At 38.1% G+C, this 25,079-nt stretch overlaps 1 protein-coding gene across 5 annotated transcripts in view; it reads left to right on the top strand.

Moving 5' to 3' along the window:
* Positions 1–1,108: 1,108 nt before the first annotated feature.
* gas7a (growth arrest-specific 7a) overlaps positions 1,109–25,079 on the top strand; it is a 44,649-nt gene continuing 20,678 nt past the window's right edge. Inside the window, exons 1-5 of one of the 5 annotated variants that reach the window (XM_053674961.1) lie at positions 1,109–1,483; positions 9,899–10,018; positions 13,088–13,150; positions 15,981–16,066; positions 18,766–18,834. In XM_053674961.1, the coding sequence (XP_053530936.1) occupies positions 13,102–13,150; positions 15,981–16,066; positions 18,766–18,834 (204 nt within the window). In that variant the 5' untranslated portion in view covers positions 1,109–1,483; positions 9,899–10,018; positions 13,088–13,101. Of the gene's footprint in view, positions 1,484–9,894; positions 10,019–13,087; positions 13,151–15,980; positions 16,067–17,252; positions 17,558–18,291; positions 18,835–25,079 lie in introns of those variants that run through there. The other 4 variants (XM_017461555.3, XM_047149646.2, XM_017461583.3 and 1 more) reach the window with 4 other exon arrangements.

Raw genomic sequence — 25,079 nt, 5'->3', positions numbered from 1 at the left:
TCTGTGCTTTGGTTTGGCCAGTCTAAATGTGACTGTATCGATTTTCTTTTTTCAGCCTCAGGAAGCAGACAAGCAAACAAGCAAACACAAGCTTTTAGCAGCATAAGCACATTATGCTAATGGATGCCAATGATTCATATAAAGATGAATGGAGTAATTAATTTAAGATTTCTTTATCGTGGTATGTTAATATTATTATTATTATTATTATTATTATTATTATTATTATTATTATTATTATTATTATTATTATTATTATTAATGATAATAATAATAATAATAATAATAATAATAATAATAATAATAATAATAATAATAATCTCCCTAGTTCAATTCAGCTTGATCTGGCACTGCTGAGTAGTGCATTAATGAATCACAAGATAATCATAAGTATCATGAGAATCACAACAATAAAATATTTGATAGTTGGACATAAAATGTGTCCTATTTCTACTAAATAAAATTACACACACACCTGAGCAGCATCTGTGCTGAGTAGAAAGGTAGACAGGCTATCCAAGGAATAGTTGTCAACTGGTAAAAATGTTACAAACATTTATACACCCGCTTAAACAAGACAGAAAACAGCAGGGAAAACAAGTTTTTATCTTATCCAGTTTTGGTGCAAAGATGCAATGATAAAGTTGAAATGAATTCATGTAAAAGAGTCATTCAAAACAAATGAATCATTTGTGAATAACCCATCATTAATACTGGCATGGTTGCCCAGTGAATATACACATTGAAGTAACTGGAAGCAGCCGTCAAGCACGCAACTTTGTTCTTTGACATGAAGACATGACAGATTTCTCACAGCCACTTATAGAGGGCGGATTCTACGGAGAGCTTTTCATGCTTGCTTATTCAAAACAGTACTTTGTCCACCTCGCTCATCACTCCTCCTTAAGTCTCTGTCTTAGACGACAGTAAAAATAGCAGAGCCGTTGTCTTTGTCTGAGTTACTGTCATTACGGGGGGAGTTCTTTGGCAGGAAGAAGCCCTAAACAAGGTCTATTTGACTCGAGCAGCACAAAACTGGCCTTGTTAACTGAAGAGGGAGTCATTTCTCGACTCTCTCTGTCTTCATGGTGTCACGCACTGTGCTGCCTGTCGTCTCCATAGTCCAGGAGAAGGCTTGTAACCCGCTTGCATCTGGGACTCGAGAACAAAGCCTTTTAGAAAGTTTCCAAGCTTGGCAACCACAGCCTGGCATTTTTTGTCTGACCTCTGCTTTTGGGAAATGAGAAGGAAAAAGAGGGGCAGGGTTCATGACTCGTCATTCTTTCCACATATTTGAATTTGAAGTCTGGGATTTGGGATTTGTTTTGTACTTTCTGTATTAGTGTATGAGTGAGTGAGCAATGCTGCAGGGGGTCTAGAACCAACTGCTCTGTTAGTGGTGGTACATTCATCATCTCATCCAGAATGCTCTACTGTGAATGTTCTGTCTTGCAAAGGCTTGTTTGATGAACAGAAGTACCTGGTAAGAGCATTTAGTCAGTTTTGAGTCAAGTACATTGTGTTTACTGTTCTAACTAAGAATGGGGATGTGTTCTAATATGCCTTGCTGAGCATGCAAACTTTTTGTTGACTTCTTTTTATGCTGGGAAACAAGCTACTTGTGATTTAACATATGATCAGCATATGCATTTGACTCCCTACTTAATGTAAACATATGCATGGAAATGTCACAGAATCGTGGGCTGAGGTGCTTGGTATATTCTACCTCTTCTGATGTTATGTCTTCTTTCATGTTCCGTGCATATGATTTAACCAGCACAGGCCAATTTATAGATCAAACAGTTGAGTTTTCTGTGAGAGTTTCTAAAACTCATTGTTCACCACCATACAGCATGTCAAGTCTGAACTATCTCCTCCTGACAGTCTATGTTTATGGTTCAGCTGTTGTGTCTTCAATAATATCCCTGGTTATCTTTAAAAAAAGAAAAATATAATGTCAAGTAAAATCTGGTTTGTTTATAGCCATATCCATTAGTCTGCAACAGACATAGTTTGGCCTTAGATTCTTTCCATACCCCTTTCAACTCATTCACGTGTGTTTAATTATTTAATTATAATATATATATGTTACATTTTTTTTGTGTGTCACATTGGCCCTTATAGAGGCCCAGCGCATACAGTATGCTTTAACTCAAATCTTCAGGCTACTTAAGTCCCTTATGATGTTTCTGTTTTGGGAGCATGATGAATTTTGTTAGCAGTGGTAGCTCACTGGTTAAGACATTGGACTATTGACTGGAAAGTTGTGATATCAAACCCCAGCACCACCAAGCTACCACTGCTGGGCCCTTGAGCAATTGCTCAGTTGTGTACAAAAAAAGAGAGAGAGATAATATAAGTCGTTCTGGATAAGGTTGTTTGCCTAGTAATGTAAATGGTCCAAATAACTGATAAACAATGATTTGTCATCCATTTCACAGAGAGTATAGCTTAAACGTCAGTTTTTTTTTTCCGCAGTCAAATCAGTAAGGTGTATGTAGATGGAAGGACTTGATGCCTGATGTTTTTGTGTGTGTAGTTTTTAGAATAAGACAAGCCTTAATTCAAGTTCTAGAGAGTTTCTAAAGATTTTACACTGTGTGATTACAGCTGTCTTTTATGATGATTAATTATCATACTGTATGAGATGATCCCAAGGAAATCTTGGCTGAAATCTGTAACAAATTATATGTGCGATATGTGTTCGGTGTCATAATATACAATGAAAATCTACTAACGATTGACCTGTGATTACAGAAAATTACTACACAATGTTTACATCATCAATCAGTGCAATCTGGGCTTGTGCAGAAAATGGGGTCGCATAAACACCAATATTCTTCAAACTAAACTTAACGTAGTAAGGATATTTTATACCATATTTGTCCCACAAGTTTTTTGTAATCCTTGGATGTCCCATTGGTGGTTTTTAGACAAGCATAGCAGTGGTCACATGCTGAGATTTTAATACAAAGAATCTGACACTGCCATAACTTTGTTTTTGGTGGCAAGTGCACTAAATTGGTCCATGGTGAGTAGATAACATTATATACTGTAGACCAGAGGTTCTCAACCTTTTGTAAGTAAAGCCCCCCCAAGCTTCCCCTCTCATGTGGTAAACCCCAACCCCCCCCATATTGAAGTGGACCAGGTATAATGTTTATCTATATAGAATCTATATATAACCTATTCTATAATCTGTTTTGATAGATAGATAGATTGGGTAGATAGATTTATAGATAGATAGATAGATAGATAGATAGATAGATAGATTTACTTTTCATTATGATTTTTAAAATAACTTTTATAAAACTATATAACAGACAGGTATGGAACATGAATTATCAAAACTTTCTGAAGCCAAAAATTTCTGAACACTATAACTACACTGAACAAGAGAAGTATGCTGTAATAACGTGAACTATTTTACATGTAAAACATGTTACAATACATTCATCTTACATTCTAAAAATCTTTGCATAAGAATGATGTAAATTGGGGCGAAGGGCACGTCTCATTATCCATGACATTGTTAAATCAATCAGTGGGACACCTGCGCTTGCTTCTTTTTACATTCATGTCTGTGTCTGCTGCTGTGTGATCAGAGGGAAGTGCTGCTCCAGCTCTCAGACAATCACTGAATAGAGCAGACACAGAGAGGTGTGAGTGCAGCAGGAAAGCAAGACCTCGTGCTTGCAGGAGAGTACTGGCCACATTATGAAAGTTGTTAAGGTTTGTCCAAAAAGTTGCTAGATTTGTCCTTAGTCACTTATTTTGCAAAAAAAAAAAAAAAAAAAAAAAAAAAAAAAAGGGGGCTAAAGGGGTCTGAAAAGTGGCTAAGCTGGCAACACTGAACTGCACTTTCAGCTCGATAAAAGGCAGACTAAGCTCCTCCTCTCCTCAGGAAAAAGAAAATACAGAGAGAGGGAACGCAGGGTTTTTCATTTATGCACATTCTATTTGAAAAGCAATAAAATACACAGAGTATCCAAATGATGCCCTGTCTGTTTTTTTTTCTTGAAAACAATTTGCGTACCCCCTCCGATCTCTCCGCGGCCCCCTCCCCACCGTTGACACCTGCTGCTGTAGACCACTGATCTCAGCTCATGACCAAAGAATGTTTTTATGGCGATCGATTTGTTTGTGGCAACAAAATCGGGCCAAACATCATTCCATGTAAACCCAGTTTAAATCTTAATAGATGTAATGTTCAGTGTCAAGACTTTTGCGGCATTATTACCATTGATTTTTTTTTTATTGTCCATATTTATTTATTAGTGTACATATAGTCCACTGATTCTTCTGAAGTCCAAAACACAGTATACCAATGATTACATGTAGGGGCAGTGGTAGCTCAGTGGTTAAGATGTTGTCCTTCTGATCAGAAGGTCATAAGTTCAAATGCCAGCACTGCCAAGCTTCCACTGCTGGGCCCTTGGGCAAGGCCCTTAACCCTCAAATGCTCAGTTGTATAAATGAGATAAATGTAAGTCACTCTGGATAACAGCGTCTGCCAGATGCCGTAAAATGCCATGTGCTACAACACTTATGTTCACATGAGTGATTTTTGCTTCCAGAACCAAAATGAAACTGTTCGTTAGTGGCGTCATTTAATCTTATTCTCCTGCTGTTAAACTAAACTTTATGAGAGAAATGGTATGACTGATCAACATTCTTCCAGCACCATCCTTATTTGGGCATTTTAATAACGTTCATCATTATAAATGTTCGCAACAGATCCTATTTTAATCCTGGAGGAATATTCCTAAACATATATTCAGAGGATGTTTATAAATGTCCCAGTATGATACATGGACAGACTCCCAGAAAACTTTTGAAGCAAGAAGTTAATATAAGAGTTTAGAGTTCTTTCAGTAGAGACTAATGCAAGACTAGTGCTATGGAATTTATAATGCCATTTATTGAACTTCAACAAACCAATATAAACAGCTGCAAACATATTCTGGATTTTAATATCATGTCTTTTTGTGAAAATTCAAATCCAGGTCAAGTACTTCTGTTCACATCAACTAATAAATTTCTCAAAAATCATTTGTTGAAACTGCACACACACAAAAGGCCATCTTTTTTAACACCAGTAATCTACCAATTTAGCATTTATTATCAATTTAGCAATAAACAAAATAATTTGTAAAGCAGCTTGTAGGATTTGTTTTGTTCTTCTCAAAACACTGATCTTGCACCGGTTGTGTAATTGCAATACCCACACTTGCAATCTGAGTGTGGGTAACAATTTTATATAATCTTTAACAAATGCATACATTCAATTAGCCACTTTACTCAAAAGTGAGTCCATAATCAAACTGCATTCTGTTCACTCTACTGATTTATTATTATTATTATGCGCTAATATTTTGAAAAGTTTCTGGAAGTCACATTCAGACATGCCGGGTTTAAATTGAACCAACTTTTTTGCTATCCTGACAGGTAATTCAACCATAAAAATATAGACAAAGTATAAACATTTCCTCATTCATCCACCTCAACTAAACAAACTGGCATTGTGTCTTAAATTCCATACTTATGTACTATTCTAGACCGTCATTAAGCACTAACCCTGCTGGGAAAAAAAAAACATCACAGAAATGCTAATGGTTTCCACTACAAATACCATTACAAACCATAAGTTGTTAACAAGTAAAACCATTACCAAATGGTTTCCATTACATAGTAGGACATTTTAAAGACGTAGGTCCTTAATGGTATCCACTAGATATAACATTCCACCAATAGAAAGCAGCAAATTACCAGTAAATACCCACATTACAGTTTCCATTAAAACCAATATAAATCCCATTATAACCATTAAATTCTATGAGGTTTTCTATTGTTTTTTCAGCAGGGAATATTATCCAGTTTATCTATTAACAATTAGGGTCTGAATTTTAAAAACCTCACTTTCAAACCTACCAAAAAAGGTCTGTTTTGGGTTAAAAGGAAATGAATATCTGATTGACACATCCTTTGTTTGAAGATATCATTACCGCATTACTTTCTTGACATCAGCCACCAATGGCACACGTCCCCCATAACATCCCCCATACACCCCCCCGCTTATGCGCTTTTCCTAACAAGGGTGACAGGAATGAGTCTCAGGCCAGCAGTATACCCAAATGACTTAGTGGATGTTTGCTAATACAGTGGAATGAAAAATTAGTACAGTGCAGAATAGTCCTCTCCTGGATAAAAGGGCCTTTATTCCACCATCACAGCATGTGTCAGATCTTTCACTAAACCTAAACGGAGAGACAGATCGAGGAAGAGATGGAGGTAGAGTGAAGGAGTGATGCAGTGTGGAATCTCTTTTATGTTCCACATCAAAGATGTGTAGACCTGTAGTTCTGACAGAGGTCAGAAGAGAATGGCCAGACTGGCTCAAGTTAACAAGAAGTCTACAGTAACTCAAATAGTCACTTTTTACAACCATGGTGTGCAGAAAAGAATCTCAGTCAGCCAAGAACAGGAATCTTAGGATACAGTGGGTATAGGCTCACCAATGCTGAACAACTGAAGATTGGATAGAGGCCAGGCAACATTTTTTCAATCGTCAACGGTCCAGTTTTTCTACCATTAAAACAACTGAATTTATCATATGGGGATTTAAAGATAGCTGGCTAGCTCACTACCCTTATACTGTGTGAAGCTGTAATTCTTTCTAGAGCTTGATAATATATGAAGAATTTGAGATGCTTTATGACATATGCATGGAAGTCTGGGAAATTGTGTCAGATATTGCTGTGGCTGAATTCTGTCAAACAGCCAAAACATGCTTATAGCATACGTTAAATCTCTCAAATTTCAGAAATAATAAACAGCAAAATGATGTAGAAATGTTTTCACTTACTCTTTAGTTATGCCTAGGCTATCTGTTTGCAAGAATCATGTTAGGTAAGGAGCCGGATTAACAAACACAGTGGTAAAAACAGTCATAAAGTCCACATAAAGATGACTAAATCCTTGCTACAGTAGCGAAGTGTGATTTCCTCACACAGTGTATGGTTTGCTTTGGTCAAGTTATTGGATTACCATCAAGAAATGGTCATAAACCTAAACAAATCATTTTGTAATATTTACAATTGCATTTTAAATGCATTTTTCTCTCTTTTCACATAAACATTTTTTCAAACTTGTGATTAAGATGCATGGAAGAGAGAAACATATTTCAGTTCAGGAAAACCAGGCCCCTGCACATATGTATTTAAAAAACGCTTGTTAAATCTGACCCAAAGTCAGATTGACTGTGATAATGATAATAACAAAAATATGCAGGGTAGTTTTAAATAAATTACATTAAACTACAGCAGCAATCCTACTATTAGCTTATTTAGTTACGGATTATACTATTAATATATATAAAAGAATCTCTTGGGATGTTTGCTCTTGGTATTCAGTGGTTCTTCAAGACAACAAGGAAAATGCATTTTTAGGTGATTTCCATCTGATTTTAAAAAGCATTCTGCGTTGTTATATACTCTTTAGCATTTTTCAGTGTCTCTGTTCTCTTTCTCTCTCATCTTCTATTATCTCCATTGTCCTTTCCTTCTTGTTTATATTCGTATTTCCTCTCAGTCTGAGTCTGGAGGTGGTTGATAAGCTGTGAAAAGACGTTAGTTTTGTTTCTGACAGGTAATATAATGGGTAATATAATGTTGTGTTTTATGATGCAAGCTATACCTGTTCATACTTCACAGATACAGTATATTATACATAACTGATAAGGGTCTTAACTCTAGCTAAGGATGTCTGGGTAGAAAGCTCAGTATCTCATACAGCATGTTTACATGGCTTATGGGGCAAGACACCCCACTAGACATAATATAATTACACATACATGTAAACAAAGCAAACATGCAGTGGTGCTTGAAAATTGTATCTCTGCATAAATATCACCTCATCATCAGATTTTCACATTCATAAAATTAGACAAAGAGAACCCAGTTAAACAAATGGGACAAAACATTATACTTGGTCATTTATTCATTGAGGAAAATGATCCAGTATTAAATATCTGTGAGAGGCAAAAGTATGTGAACCTCTAGGATTAGCAGTTAATTTGAAGGTGAAATTAAAGTCAAGTGTTTTCAATCAATGGGATGACAATCAGGTGTGAGTGAGTGTCTTGTTTTATTTAAACAACAGGGATCTATCAAAGACTGATCTTCGCAACACACGTTTGTGGAAGTGAGTCATGGCATGATCAAAGGAGATTTCTGAGGACCTCAGAAAAGGAGTTGTTGATGCTCTTTAGGCTGACAAAGGTTACAAAACCATCTCTAAAGAGTTTGGACTCCACCAATCCACAATCAGACAGATGGGTGGAAATTCAAGACTATTGTTACCTTCCCCAGGAGTGTTCAAACTACAAAGATCACTCCAAGATCAAGATATGTAATAGTCTGCGAGGTCACAAAGGAACCCAGGGTAACATCTAAGCAACTAAAGACCTCTCTCACATTGGCTGATGTTAATGTTCATGAGTCCACCATCAGAACAACAATGGAGTGTATGACAGAGTTGCAAGGAGAAAGCCACTGCTCTCAAGAAAAATACATTGCTGCCCTTCTGCAATTTGCAAAATTCACATGGACAAGCCAGACGTCTATTAGAAAAATGTTTTGTGGATGTATGAGACCAAAATAAAACTTTTATTTAAATGAGAAGCATTATGTTTGGAGAAAGGAAAACATGGCATTCCAGCATAAGAACCTTATCCCATCTGTGAAACATGGTGGAGGTTGTATCATGGTTTGAGCCTGTTTTGCTGCATCTGGACCAGAACGACTTGCCATCATTGATGGAACAATGAATTCTGAATTATACCAGTGAATTCTAAAGAAAAATATCAGGACGTCTGTTCATGAACTGAATCTCAAGAGAAAGTGGATCATGCAGCATGACAACAACCCTAAGCACACAGGTTGTTCTACCAAAGAATGGTTAAAGAAGAATAAAGTTAATGTTTTGGAATGGCCAAGTCAAAGTCCTGACCTTAATCCAATAGAAATGATGTGGAAGGACCTGAAGCAAGCAATGCATGTGAGGAAACCTGTCCTGTACTGAGGAATGGGCTAAAATTCCTCCACGCTGATGTGCAGGACTGATCATCAGGACTGATCATCACTTACTGGAAACATTTAGTTGCAATTATTGCTGCACAAGCAGATCACACCAGATACTGAAAGCAAAGGTTCACATATTTTTGCCATTCACAGACATTCAATATTGGATCATTTTCCTCAATAAATAAATGACCAAGTGTAATATTTTTGTCTCATTTGTTTAATTGGATTTTATTTATCTACTTTAGTACTTGTGTGAAAATCTGATGATGTTTTAGGTCATATTTTTTGCAGAAATATAGAAAATTCTAAAGGGTTCACAAACTTTCAAGCACCATTGTATGAATAAATCACACATCAAATCAGGGTTTGTATGCTTGTTTAAAACAGCTGAGTATATTGTATATGTTTTAAGCAAGGAAGCAATTGTGGCTCTTTACTGTGATGGGTGGACATTATTTTAATTGTATTATTGGATAGCTGATAAACATGCGATTAGTCAATCTGAATCTGTGTCACCACATCATATGGCAACGTGATTCATCAGAACAGTCGATATATTACTAATTCTGCTTGCAGCATGGCCATAATGCTGTGGGCTCATTGGTAATTGAAACGTGTTCATTTTTAAATAATATTCTTTCCTCCTTATCTCACTTGGTAGGCACAGGGAAAGAGAGTTAATAAAAATACAATATAAGGAACCCAATTGAAAATAAATAACTGGGAGGGGTTTTTTTTTAAATTAATGAATTTAATAAAAGCTTCCTTAGCCAGTTTCATGTTTTCTGACTGATTTTTTTTTTATTGTGAGTTAGGTGTCTGGGAACTCCATTCCCACTATAGACCAGAGCGAGACAAAGTTATTTTACCTGTGGATTGGAATTGCTACAGGTCAGCAGAGGAGTGCAAGTACTACATTAATTCAAGCAGTAAAGGTAGGTTTACTACTTTCTTTCTCCCACATTATAAATATATATGATGGATGGCGGGAAAGTTTGCTTTCTTAACAAGGGACGCCTCAATATGCGCAGAAATAATGTTGCCAACTCCCTTCAGAGGAAAATAGCTAATGCATGCTTAAAAAGTTGCTACAAGCTGGCAGATTTGTATATTCATTGATTTGTCATGATCATTTGTATATTAAAACATGTTACAAGAAGTTGGAAAATTTTTCTGAGTACAAGAATAGAGTAGAGTTTTGTTCAGAATAGAAAACGAGAGATTATTACTTTGGTTCTTATAGAAAGAAGTCATCCAGACATGGCACCACAAAACTATTTACCTATTTACAAAATCTTATCAAAGTAACTATGTATGTATTTACAAAATGCTATAATTTCTATCAAGAAAACAAACAAAAAGTAGCATTGGTAGTGAGTAGGTAGGAAATAAACACGAACAAAATGGTTATGTATGTAAAAATAGTCAAGAAGTAAGTTTAAAATGAGGAAGTGTGCAGGTGGGACCAACAATTGTGATCAGTGATTAATCACTGAGAAATATAATGATAATGGATTTGTCATTGGGAACAATGGGGATCACGGATTAGTTATTTGAAACAGTGGTGATTAGCAGTTGGCTGTTGGGAACAACAGAGATCATGGATTGGTTTTTGGGAAAGATTTTGATCAGTGATTGGTTGTTGCGAACAATGGTGATCAGTGATTGGTCATTGGGAACAATAGTGATAAGTCATTGCTTTTTTCAGAACAATGGTGATCAGTGATTTGTTTGGTCACAAACATACGCTCACATAAGCACTCAAAGTGGCCACGTCTAACAACAAAGTCAGTTAGTTGGCAACATGGTAGAGAAAGTGCAGATTCTCTGTAGTTTATATCTTGCTTCATAGAAATACATTAGATATAGTTTTCTTGCACATTATACAACACAGCTACATGATACGAAACCATGCCAAAAAGCTTAGGCTTCATTGTCTATTCTGGCATTTTAAAACAAATTTACTTGCTCATTGTTTCGCCTCATTAGTGACCAGAGCCAAACACCAAGCAACTAATCTCTCATCTTCTACATTTCTTATGCATATTTCCTAAAGCTACTATAAGCAAGCATACACACCTAATAAAAAAAATGCAAATTTTTATGAGTGCAGGCATTTCTTGTATTATGTTGTGTAAGCATAGATGCCGTGCCAACTGTGTAAAGAGCCGTGGGCTGTGATGTGCCATTAACATTTTTCATCATTTCCGCAAACCATTTATCTGAAAACTGAAACATGGTGCTTATATCGAACGGATCTATCTGATTTATACTGACACAGCCACCAACATGGACAGAAACTCTGAGCTTATAACCTTCTCATTTTTCTATTTGGATGATGACTGGCTTGCATAATGCTGTAATAGCCATTTGTTTTCAACAGAACGCTAATATAAGTGTATGCTGAAGGCAGCTCTGTTTAATACCAATCATTATCAGCAGTTAGAGAGCAGAGCCTTGGCAGCACCCCCATGGGGCAGCCTGTGTTTGCAGAGTTTTGGATAAAGGCCAGAGAGAGAGAGAGAGAGAGAGAGAGAGAGAGAGAGAGAGAGAGAGAGAGAGAGAGAGAGAGAGAGAGGAGATAAGAATCGGGTGAGCAGGACTGCAGATCTTGTATCAGGCTGTGTCTTTGCAATGCTATTTAAGACTTATGTGTTTTGAGGAGATAAACAGTTCTTGAGTCAGAGCTATTCTGTATTGTACTTTCTGCTCTGAGCTGGCATTCAGGGTATTTGCCACACTTCTGGCACTGGCTTGGCACTACACATCTCCTGTGAACTCTGGCAGGTTTATGCATTATTACCATGTGCTGCTGCTTTTACTTTGTAAAAACAGTTTGTGTCCTCAGCTTTTCTTCACAGAATATAGCGCATCAGTCATTATTGCCAGCTCTAAACAGACAGTCTGCACAGTTTGTTCATTTTTACAGCCAGCAATCAAAATGAATAATAACTTTTTCTTCGTGTCAAAAATTACAGCCCTCAATTCATTATCAGCTTACTTAGACTAACCCTGACGTGCCTCTTCCAGATAATTATTCCTATAATAATATTTACAGGAGTGGCTGCCAAATGGTCACTCTATACCGAGAATACTATTTGAGACTGATTACGAAATAATGCTTGCAAAATCTTTTTTTTTTTTCCTGAGAAAACTGGCTTCTCACTCACTGCTTTGGACACAACTGTGCTATTTTGCATGTGCATGTGCAAAAAAAAGAAAAATCAAACTCACTTCACAGCAAACATTATTGGAGCAACCGAGCAAAAAAAATTGCCGTTATAATTTGTAGGCCTTGCAATGCAAAAGAAGCATTACACTTGGTAGAGTACTATTGTACTCCTAGGCCCAGATTTACTAAGATCCCAAATAATGTGTGTTAATTTATGTGTGCAAGGGGATAAATTAAGCACACAAAAAGTGCCGTACTGTGGGCAATTTACAAAGAATAATTGTTTTAACAACAATTACAGCATTAGTAAGGGTTAGAATTTAGGTATTTCCTTGTGCTATTTCTGTGAACTCAGACTTCTATTGAGACAGTCAAACTGAAACAAAACTTTTCTCCAACACATTTCCCATAAAAATATAACAGCATTGTGAGATGCAAGGAAAAATTGTACAAAAATGCAATATGAACACAAAATAAGAGAATGTACAGTATGTTCTGCTCATAGCACAGGCTAAGTATCAAAATCTTTTCACACTCTCGGTTTAAATTCAGGCTTTGGCGTTGAATACATTTCATGGACGTAGTAATTTGTGCACACATACACCATTCCTGAAGAGACTTGGAATTTGGTTAATTACATTGTGCCTACTAATTGAACCTATTTGTACTGACCTGCCCTGTATTTTGTACCCAAAATTGCATAGTCATTATGCACAAAGCCAGACAAGCCATTGTGCAATGTTTTGAATTTTGTTTCCACATAAAAATATAATGACCAATGTAATTAAATAAATCATCTCTGCTAATGATGTTTGCCATATATATTTTTCAGAAACAACGTGGGAAATGCCGTCTACTTTAGCTACAAAGACTAACTACACACACAAAACCTCAGGTGATGTCAAGCTGTTTAAGTTGCATTACTAAGAGTCTCACTTTGTTCCCAATGCTATATCTGTTTAATGTCTTGATTATCACAAATACCGGAAAAACTACAGATAATCATCTGGAAGTGCTCACTTTTGTTCCTTCTCCTTATAAAAGGCAAAAGGCAGCTAAAAAGCTATAGCCAAATAAAGCTAAAAAAAAAAAGAAAAGAAAAAAAAAAAGAAAAAAAGGGCAATTTGTTTGATTTTTAAAAGTATATTAGTCTGGAAAGTGTTATAGCACAGTTGATGTAAATGTACATCTGTCTTATTTAGCTCAGGCCTTGTGTCAAATTAACATCAAAATTGACAAAGACAGCTGATGCCTTTCAAAATGAGACTTTATAATAACTAAATGCCAGTTGTCATATATATAAATGGCTTATATAGAGGTCATGTAGCCCTGTGAACACTGCTTTTAAGTAAAGCTACGGTGCTGTGAAAAAGTATTTGATTTCTTCTGTTTTTGTGTATATCTCATACAGAATTGTTTCAGAAACTAAGACAAAATCTAAGATAAAATAAAGGCAACTGGAGTAAACACAAAGTACAACTTTTAAATGATAGTTATTTATTGAAGCAAAAACGTTATCCAATACCAACTGGGCCTGTGTGAAAATGTATTTGCCCCCATAGTGACTAATTCCACAAATCTTTGAAACTGCATTCATAATGGGGTTCATCTGGACTAGACACAACCAGGCCTGATTACTGCAAACCCTGTTCAATCAAATCAACACTTAAATAGAACTTTCCCAACAGCACGAAGTTGGTTAAAATGCCTTACCCAGTAACACACTATGCCAAAGATGAAAGAAATTCCAGAAATGTTGAGGAAGAAGGTGATTGAAATACATCAGTCTGGGAAGGGTTACAAAGCTATTTCAAAGGCTCTGGGACCCCAAAGAACCACAATGAGAGCCGTTATCTCCAAATGGAAAAACTCAGCACAGTGAACCTTCCCAGAAGTGACTGACCTTCCAAAATTCCTCCAAGAGCACAGCAACGCCTTATCCAGCAAGTCACAAAAGGACAACTACAAAGGACCTAAAGGCCTCTTTTGCATCAATAAAGGTCACTGTTCATGACTCCACTTTCAGAAAGACACTGGACAAAAATGTCATCCATAGAAGAGTGGAGAGGTGAAAACCACTGCTAACCCAGAAGAACATTAAGGCTCATCTGAATTTTGCCCAAACACACCTTGATGATCCTCAAACCTTTTGCGAGAATTTTCTGTGGACTGATGTGTCAAAAGTGGAACTGTTTGGAAGACAGGGATCCCATTACATCTGGTGTAAACTAAACACAGAATTCCACAATAACAACATCATACCTATGGTCAAGCATGGTGGTGGAAGTGTGATGGTGTGGGGCTGCTTTGCTGCTTCAGGGCCTGGGCAACTTGCAATAATTGAGGGAAACATGAATTCTGCTCTCTGCCAGAAAATCCTAAAAGAGAATGTAAGGGCTTCATTCAGTAAGTTGAAACTCAAGCGCAACTGGATTATGCAGCCAGACAAAGATCTAAAGCAATGATCCAAACCAGATTTTAAGTTTAAGGGGGCAGTTAGTTTTAAACATTGGTGATAGGTATTGGATAACTTTTTTTGATCCAGAAAAAAAAATACATAAATAAAAACTGTATTGTGAGTTTACACAGGTTGCCTTTGTTTCATGATGTGTTTAATTTAAAGATCTAAAACTATTTAGTAGAAATCAGGATGGGGCAAATACTTTTTCACAGCACTGTATACTATTGTACTACATTGCCAATGAAGGGGCAGCAAAACTTGTGCACACACAGAAGAATCAGAAGTGCTCAACTATTCACTGTATCTCAGTCAATATACTAAAAACAAGGATTTAAGTGCACAAAAAATTAATGTGTCTGTTCAACATAATACATTAAAGCATGTGTTATAAAGTAAGCAGGCTCTATGATCTGATTTCCTGTCTTGTGTATGTGTATTCCTGTCTCGCTGCTGTTCTTGCCCCAGTGCCCATTAAACTATTCAGGACAATGAGTCATTTGATTAAAATAATTTTTCCATACTAAAACGTTATTGCCACCTAATAAGCCTGAAAATTTCAGATCATATTTATTTTACAGTGCTTATGCTCATGTCATTTTAGCTTGACCGTAACAAGTGTTTGAAATATTTACAAGCGTTTGAAAATGAAATTAGAACCAATATGAATATAATATGAAAACGGCACAAGGGTTGATGCATTCTGAGGGACAACTTCTAGAGACTCCTGTGTTACATAGAATTGGACACATGTGTGTCAAGACACCAGGCAGTGAATCACATGCTCAGGGCCAGAGAAACATACACAGAGGTAAGGAGGGAAAGGAAAAGAAGATATAGCCAGTGTCAGTGGTGATGACGCAGAGGTTACACTTGTTAATGGACATCCCTGAGGGGGATTAGAAAAAAAGCTTGTGACTCCCAGTAGAGTTGCAGACTGCATGGGCTGGCCTGAACCATCTCTACACCACACTTACTTTATCTCCCTCATTTATCATGATGTACATCATTTGTCATACTGATGTTGCTGATGTTATTTGTTTTCATGGAGCCATTCTTCATGCATATGTGAATGTGTCTGTTTTTGCAGTAACTCTGAAAATTTGGTTGTTAGCATTTATAATTGGAATAAATGAAGTGTGAATGGCATCGTAACTAATGTCCAAATCCCAAATATTTTGCATATTGCAGTAATTTTGTATTTATTTATTGTAATGACACAATGAGCATTCTAACTGATATAAACCCCTGGTCTGTATGCTTTCAGTAAATGAATCACAGTCTACTGACATTCCTGCGAAGCGACTGGAGAAGGTAGACAGGATGGTGCGGAAAGCCAGAGTGAACAGCCAGGTACAGTCCTACTCGGGCAGGTCAGGGATGGGATCTATAAGAGGATTGATCTGGGTGTCTTCGTATGCATTACTTAAAACAGGAATGTCAGGTTCCATTCCTGAAGGACGACAGCACTGCAGAGTTCAGTTCACATCTGATTCAGCTTATCAGCTAATTACCAAGTCCTTCACTGAGCAAGATAAATCACTATAGGGCTGCGAGTTTTACACTTAAAGTCTGGAGAATAAAAGTGCACCTTGAGCTCACACTGCATCAGTGTATGTTTTATTCAGCAGGATGACTGTTTTACATCTACATACAGATGCCTACATACCCAAACATACAGGTGGTCTGGGAGTATTTTGCACCATTATCTTAAACTTTTAACCATTACAACGTCTCAAACATATAATTGGCCAAATCATTGGTACTGCTATATGGTAAGATGTGAACAATATTGTAGTCTTGTAAGCCAGACATCTAGCTTTTGACAGCGAGTATGTTTTGTAGCTAAATGGTGCATACTTTCAGCAGAAGAGGCCACTTGACTGACATTGCAAACGACCAACTACAGACTGTTGTTTTTGTGCGACTGGTGCTACCTCAAAAACCACACCCAGTGTTTCTTCCACATGACCATATCTTCCTCAGTTGTTGTCACAGTATTCAAAAGTTTCCCCATAATGTATATTCAAAGAAAAACCTTCAAGATTCTGAAAGCTCTGGCCAGAAAAGAGTACAATACGCATCAGACACTTGGTGACCATCAACACAGCACCTAGATGTTACAATGACACACCATCAATCTTATATATTCAGCAGGGTACCACTATGCCATGCCACCAAGATGGCATTGCCACTGGTATTGCTAGATGTTCATACAAGATGCCAGCAATATGATAATGGCATTGCTACATGTTAAAGAAATGAAAGTTGAATCTTGTCTACATCACTGTAACGGTTCAAACACCTGTGCCAAATTTAAGCTGCCTGGCAGGCTTCTACTACTTCCTCTAAAATCATCTTTTGAATTCACTGCCAGGCTCAAATCCAATGCCAGATCACTTACAATCAAACCCTTCATTGTTTGGCAGTTTTAGACAGCATGTCTAGGCTGCAGGCTTGGGAGCCACCTGCAAGGCCCAGTTAACAGTAACGCCTGAGAAGCAGAGGAAATCAGACCAAGCAAAGCTCTGGGCAGGTCACGTGGTTGCCTGGCAGTGGGATGAGGGTGTGGGTACGCCAGCAAGAAGGCTGGAGTACAGGCCATATGGGCGTTCCGCTCCTGGACACTGGCACGTGGTTAGCTCCTGATCCGAGGCCAGGTTCCGAAGAGACTGAACGGGAGAATCATAACAGGGAAAGAGGTGTGTTAGATTTGGATGAGAGGGGAAAGGAGGTCGAAAGGCAGTGTGAAGCCGACAAAAAAAGTGGGAGTGGATTGTTAAACGACAGGGCACAGAAAGAGACGGGCAGTGTGGGGCCGCTGCCTCCATGTTCCAGAGAAAGGTGAGAGGCTGTATTGTTGTTTGGTGTTTAGTCCTTTTTCGTGGTGCAGTGTTTGGTGGTTTTGCTCTTCAGGTGAGTCAGTGTGTGTGGGTGTGCATCTTTGATCAGTCGCATGTGTATATTTGTTAAAGATCATTTAAATATTGCTTCAGTATTATACCAAATAGAACACAAAACAGGGCATTGTTTTGCTCAGAGAGCATCGTGGACATGGGAAAATGCAAGAGTAAACACTGACAAAGAGCTGAACACAAGGGTGATGATGGATGCTGAGGAGTTTGGGTGTAAATATAGCACCTGCACACAGTCTAGTTTTCGCGCCTTCACAAAACACCAGCACAGACAGATGCACTCTTCTTCTGCTCTGTGAATACAGCTATCATTTGACCTTTACAGAGAGATAAAAAAATCTCTTTTTTACAATTAAAGGGAAGAGAAAGCTCTTCATTTTCAATTCTCTTGTCTCAATCACGCATCTCGTATTCAGCCCACCTCCAATCATTAGCCTCTCAGTGCTTATTACACAGCCATTTCTCCCCTCACATTCCCTCCCTTCCTTCCTTCTCCTCTTCTCTTAGTCAAGCACACATAGGCATGCTGAAGAAAGAAGGAGGTTTGGTGTGGTTTGAGTAAATAAAAGCTGTTTTCCATCCTTGCGCTCCCATTTATGCTTTCTAACCCACTGTCTCTGTCACACGGTCTCTGTCAGGTTCCCTTCATAGTATTTCTCTTCCAGCTGTCTTGTGCTTTGCCTGCCTGCCTCTCTCTAACTTTAGCTCTCTCACGCTCACTCTCCCTTCATTTTTATTGTGTGCATGCACACATTCTTAACTGTAGGACTGTAGGTGTGTCACACCTCCACTCACCCACTCACTTACTCATTCAGCCTTGCTGTCTCACTCACTTTACCTTTCTGTCTCTCTCTCTTTTGCTCTCTTCATTGCAGTTGCACTATCACAAACCCCCCTACTCTCCAACAGCACTGGCACGCCCCTCTCCCTACACACACACACACACACAAAAAAACACAGCCCACTCTGCGCTGCTCACCACGGCAACGCAGGCAAGCAGACAGACAGCACGCGGGAGACACAGTGGAAGAGAACGAGTGAGAGAGAAGGAGTGAAGGGAGCACCTGAGAGATGGAAACAGAGGAAAGCTTTGACACAGAGGGCAGTTTTGACGATGCCTCCTATCTTTCCCCACAGAGCCCCGGGTCCCTCTCACCGGCCAGGAGACAGAACAAGGAGAAGGAAATCAAGGAGACCAAAACCACAGTGAGTCTGGAGAAACCACAAACACACACATAAATTCACAAATACTCCAATACTCCAGAGGCTGGTTTTGCACATAATGACTTGATACTGATTACTGTATTGACATCCTCAGGCTACAGCTCCCAGTCGGTCGTGGATAATGGATAGCTAGAGAGAAAAGGCAGAGCTTGATTGATTATTCTCAATCACTAAAGCGATAATAAGAGGTTGAAATGTCAGGTTGTTACACTTTTGAAACTGGCCAGAGGGGTTGTAAACTCCTGGAGTGTTGTGCTGATGGGAAACATCTGTTCACTAGTTCAGTGCCACTCTCCTTTAGTGTATATGTGTTTCCTAGGGGATTACATCATTGCTGTTTTACATTCTGAGCATACATTGTCAGCTGTATATCGTTACAGATTAGATGCTTATATCATTAGGTGATACTTTGAGCAAGTGTGTTTGGACAGCTGATTTACAAACTTAGTAACATCAGAGTGGTAGTTGTGTATTGGTGTCTTGGCTTCCTTTTATTTCTTCCTCAGGCTTTTCCTTTTCAATCTCCAGAGACCACTTGGCATTCCAGACTCTGCTCTGACGTGACTTTTAGTGTGTGCAGTATGTGCAAAAAAGCTCGGGCATTGCTGACACTGACAGTGTGAGACTAATTTTTCATAGACGCACACTTCTTGCTTGCTTGCTTGCATCATTGCTGTTGGATATATAAAGAGAAATATACCGAACACACACACGGTACTCTGACAGTACCCATATTGGGTTCAGGAGTGCTGGCAGATCAGTTGACACACATCTTGTGAGTGGTATTCAGTTGTGGCCCAATTGAGATTTGTATTCTCGTTAAAATAAAACGCTTACATCCATGCAGCCAGAAGAAGGTTTGGTGGCATGGATCTAGATTCTGCAAATAATCAAGAATTAATATTTAAATCCCTTGTAGTCATGTGATCTTATATTCATTTGTAATAGTAGTAACTTATAATAATAACAACAAATCACATTCCTCATCAGCAGAAATCATGAATAAATATGTAGACAGTATATGATATGCATATCGGAAGTTTCCACCCCTGGTCCTGTTGTAGTATCACTGTTCTGATATTTTTTGCTGTGTTTCGTGCTTTAACACATCCTATCCCATTAATCAGCTAATTAACAGGCTGCATGTGAATGTATTAAAGATCAGGGCTGGGAACTATTGTCCTCCATCACAAGAAAGTGGAGTCTATACACAAGTCTTGATACACAGATGACACTGATATTGTGCATCAAAGAAGGATGTAATTAATTTCATGTAATTACATTTATTTGAATGCTCAATCGACAGTCTATAATTCAAAGACTAATACTGCATATAGTTACGTAACCCATGATATATGCCTGAGATAGCGAGAGAGAGAGAAAGAGAGAGAGCGAGGGGGAAAAAAAGAATGAATTAGGGATGCCTCATGTGATGGAAAGCCAGATTGGACTTCTCGATTACTGTTTTGGAAGAGGGGAGTATTGTTTATGTCACACCAACAGGGCAGCAAAGCCGTCCATCAGGGCCATAAAGCCTGCCCACTTGGGAGAGATAGCTGCAGCCCGTGGAATGGGGGAAGACTTGGCTAGTCCAGTTTCCATGGTGACAAAGGCACTAGAAGTGATTAATGGGTGTTGAAATGAAACACACACACACACACACACACACACACACACACACAAAGAAGGTTAGAGAGAAATATGGATTGTGAGAGTCAGAGAAGAGGAGGTCCCTTGATTTGTTTCTAAAACAGAGAAGCATATGGCACACTGTGTGTGACATTCTGTACTTTAAATATACAGGTCTTGACAGATAATGACGGGGCGCTAAATCATATATCAAGTGAAGAAAATCCTAATGCGCTCCTAGAATTGCGCATGAACCTGCATTAAATGGATAACAAGAATACCAAGTATGGCTTATTTGCATAATCAGCAGGCATGTATGTATGCATTGCATTGCATGTCAATGATTGAATATTGTGAGACAGTCTTAGAGAGGCTTAACAGTCAGTTTTCCATGACAACCACAATCAAAGCTTCTTTCGATCAATATGGTGGGACGGCTCAGATTTGTGGAGAGGCAGAGTTGTATTTTTTCCTTCTGTGAGGCAAAGCCAGTGACGTGCAGATCTCTGAATCCAAACTGAAAGACAGCTTAAATAGCCAGACCCTTAATTCCCTCAAGCACTTGTTGAGGTGCAGAATAGGCTGTAAAATGAGCCTGAGACTGCTTGTAAAACGAGGTTAAGTATTAATGTCAGGCAGTGTACATATTGGCTAATGTGTCATGTTTAAGGCAGGTGGGTATGCAGATGCTTTAGTCTGTTAGAGTAAAGCACTATGCTGTTTCACAAAAGGAAAAAAAAAGTGTGTGCCTTCACAGTGAAACCAATTTGTTGCTTAGCAACAGTGGCCGAGCAGTCCACATTCTGAGCAGTGTTTGAGATGTTTGCTGGAGTATGTACTTATTTACATGCTTGTGTATGTTTTCAGCAGGCCAATGCAGGTTTTCCATTGCAGTATGTGTATGCTGTGCCAGAGGAACCCTGGCCCAAATGGAATTTAGTTTACTAGTTGGCATTCCTGTAGTTTACTACACGCTATCATTATGTCAGTGGTATTTGCTATTCAGCGAAAAACTGGGTGCTGGGCAGCCAACCAATTATAGCCAGTGCATCTAAAAAGAAAGCGAGTCGGTTAACATACTGGTGTGACCCAGACTACACACACACAATGTGCTTACTCAAACACTGGACCATTATAATACATTCATAAGCATTGTATTAACCTTCTATAATGTAATGTTGGATGGTTTATGGAAGGATTATGTAAAAAGGTATGTTTTATGTTTTGAATGACTGAATTACAGAGGAAAGGAAAAGCTCTTTACATTATTGTCACTGTAAATTTTTTTATCCTTATCTTGCAAGTTGTTTATTTGTATTTACTAACAACACATTCATCAAGCTCTGAAACATCTAGAGTATCCATTCCTATTCCTTTAGCTGATACAGTATATGAAGTTTAAAAGCTTTACAAGCTTTACATAACTGTGCCAGTAAAAACAACATCACTATGAGCAGCAAGGATCTCTCAGACGGTTCTGAATTTATTGGCTGGTTGATGCTATTTTAACTTCTTAAAATCACAGGATTTGTCAGTGCATTCAGACTTACTTTCCCCACTCTTGTAACTATGAACTATTTCCTATTCATGTCACAGGAGTTACTGAATAATTAACAGTAATTACGGAATAATATGTTTTAAGCATTAGCCTTTTGTTTCTGTGTCTTTTCAACCCAACCTCATTCCACTGAATCTGCAATTAAGGACAATTTACGGACATGTTTCCCTGCACTGAGAATTTTTTTTTACTTATAACTTACTAATAGTGGAAGTCAAAATGAAAGAATGGTTCTTTAGTTCCATCCATAAATGTTTCACATACAGGTGGTGGCCTGGGAAAACCCAACAGATGTAGCTGTAGCTCAATTCTTTAAAACAGGAAAAAATGACCAAAAAGTGTTTTGATCATTTTCTCCTAATAATATATTTTGACGCCTCTAAAATGTAAACAAATACATTTTCCAATAGTCGTATGGAAATTGATTAGCATGTTTGTCTTGCACCTCTGGAGTTGGGGTTTGGGAGTTTCCTCCAGTTACTCCAGGTTTCCTCCCCCAGTCCAAAGACATGCGTTGTAGGCTGTGCCCATCTAGGGGGTCCCTTGCCTTGTAACCCCTGTAATCTAGGATAGGCTCCAGGCTCCCCAGTGACCCTGTGTAGAATAAATGGTTTGGAAAATGGATGGATGGATAGTTAAAACCTTACCTGTCTGCAAAAATCACATTGGAGCCAGTTTAACAAACAAAGTGATCAAAACACACAGTCTTCCTAAAGATGTCTTACTCGTTGCTAAGTGTTCTTTTCTCATGTTCTGGCCAAGTTGATGGATAGATACATGCCATAGTGAAATAAACATATACCTAATCAGTCCAGTTTGTGATCAGATACTGGCTGTCAACATGTATATTAATCAACATGAAAACATGAGCTTAATTCAACAGAACAGAACTGACTCAATTAACTAGCAGTTATTTCCCCAATGAAGCACATCATCTAAGTTGGTAGCAGATAACCACCAAAACAAAATAGTTTCATTTAATGAAGGATTATTATCAGAATGTAATTTATATATAACATTGACTGAGGAATTCATAAAAGGGCAAAATTAGAGTTTAAATAAATAAATTCCACAACTACTGCCCTTCCATTATAGTGAATTTCAGCTAAACACTTTTTCTACTCTTTTGTCAGTAGGGAGAAACACATCAATATTCTTCTCCATAGTAATCACACCTACAACACCAGTGCTATAGATTGTTTGACTATTCTGTTAAGAATTGATCTAAGATCAGTATAACTATCTCTCTATGCTAAAATTTCAACTCTAATTCTGCTGTACAGCTTTCCCAAAAGTGCTGTATTCCAGTTTACGTGGACGGTTTCGCTCTCCTGTATCTGAGCAGTGAGCAGAGGCAAACCTGAGCCTAATCAGGGGGGGTAGAGTGGTGTAGGAGCGCTGCAGTGCCGATAAATGAGCTAATTTAGAGCATGATGGGAGGCTGATTTAAACAACAGCAATGACAAATGTAGAGGCAGTGTAATAGAAAACTCAGTGGCCGTGACAATTTGTGACAGTCTCCCAGGGAGGTAACAGAAAGGAACTGGGCACAAGCGTATAAATCAAGACATTTGACTCGAGCACACCTGGGACACATGAGAATGTGTGTATGTGAGAGTAAGCTCGTGTGTAGTGTTTGTTGTGTATGCACACAGAATATAACCTCTGGCATTTAATGTACCTAGATTATTTGTATGTTATTAAGATCAAGAATGCATAAAATACAATATAGCAATCTATAATCAGAGACAGATCTATGACATTAAAATGTATGAAAGGGTTATGGCATGGAACTGCACCAGAAGTAGCTGTTTTATTTACCGGTTTGGCCATACAGAGAAATTATGACTCCCTCCATGTTTGCACATGTTCCTTTGTGGAAAAAAAATCTATTCCGATCATTGTCATGAATCATTTAAATGCAGATATGGCATTAGTATGCCAAGAGATGTTTGGAAATCCATGTGAACATCATATCCTAATTATGGACAAATCTTTGGGAATGTCTGGGAATGGAGATCCATCCTTATGCAGTGCTGTGTTTGTGAGTGTGTAAACCAGAAGAAGTGTACTGTTTGGCAGTTGCAGGGATGCAGTGCAGATGGTGAACATTACATAACTGTAGGTCTAACAGGCTAATTGGAGATGCTGTGGACTCAAGAGTGTATACTCAAACAGACTGTGTGTTTCATTGGTGAGTACATTTGATTCCTACTCAATGAGCATTGTTGGATGAATAACACTGGGCATATTTAAGACATACTATTTATTACTATAGACAAGTGGGGGGGGAAATCATTCAGTTTGTTTACTCTCAGTTCAGATTGTGTTTCTTCTCCCTGTCACCTACATTTTTCCTTCCTTCCTTCCTCAGGCATGTTAGGTAACAACCCAGATGACCAGTTCTGACCTTTACACATTCACCAACCAAGCTGTTTATAAGGCAGCTACTACACACACACACACACACACACACACACACACACACACACACACACACACACACACACACACACACACACAGGTGCTTAAAAGTTTGTGAACCCTTTAGAATTTTCTATATATCTGTATAAATAAATATCACAGAAGTCCTAAAAGTAGACAGCGGGAATCCAATTAAACAAATGAGATAAAAAATATTATATTTAGATATTTATTTATTAAGGAAAATGATCCAAGATCACTGTGAGTGGCAAAAGTATGTGAACCTCTACAATTAGCAGTTAATTTGAAGGTGAAATTAGAGTCAGGTCTTTTCAATCAATGGGATGACAAACAGGTGTGAGTGAACACCCTGTTTTATTTAAAGAACAGGGATCTATCAAAGTCTGACCTTCACAACACATTTTTGTGGAAGTGTCTCATAGCATGAACTAAGGAGATTTCTGAGGACCTCAGAGCAGGTGTTTATTCTGAAAGTTAACAATAGAAAATCTCTTCCTGCATGAATGGCCAAAACAGGCAAAAAGTCAGTGAAGAATAAGAGAGAATAATGCTCAAGTGTCATGACAGACCAGCTACAGGGTGCATAACCATAACA

Source organism: Ictalurus punctatus, chromosome 2, assembly GCF_001660625.3.
Source record: "Ictalurus punctatus breed USDA103 chromosome 2, Coco_2.0, whole genome shotgun sequence".
Taxonomy (NCBI): Eukaryota; Metazoa; Chordata; class Actinopteri; order Siluriformes; family Ictaluridae; genus Ictalurus; species Ictalurus punctatus.
Note: the sequence above shows the minus strand (reverse complement) of the source record. Positions and strands in the feature narration are given on the sequence as shown.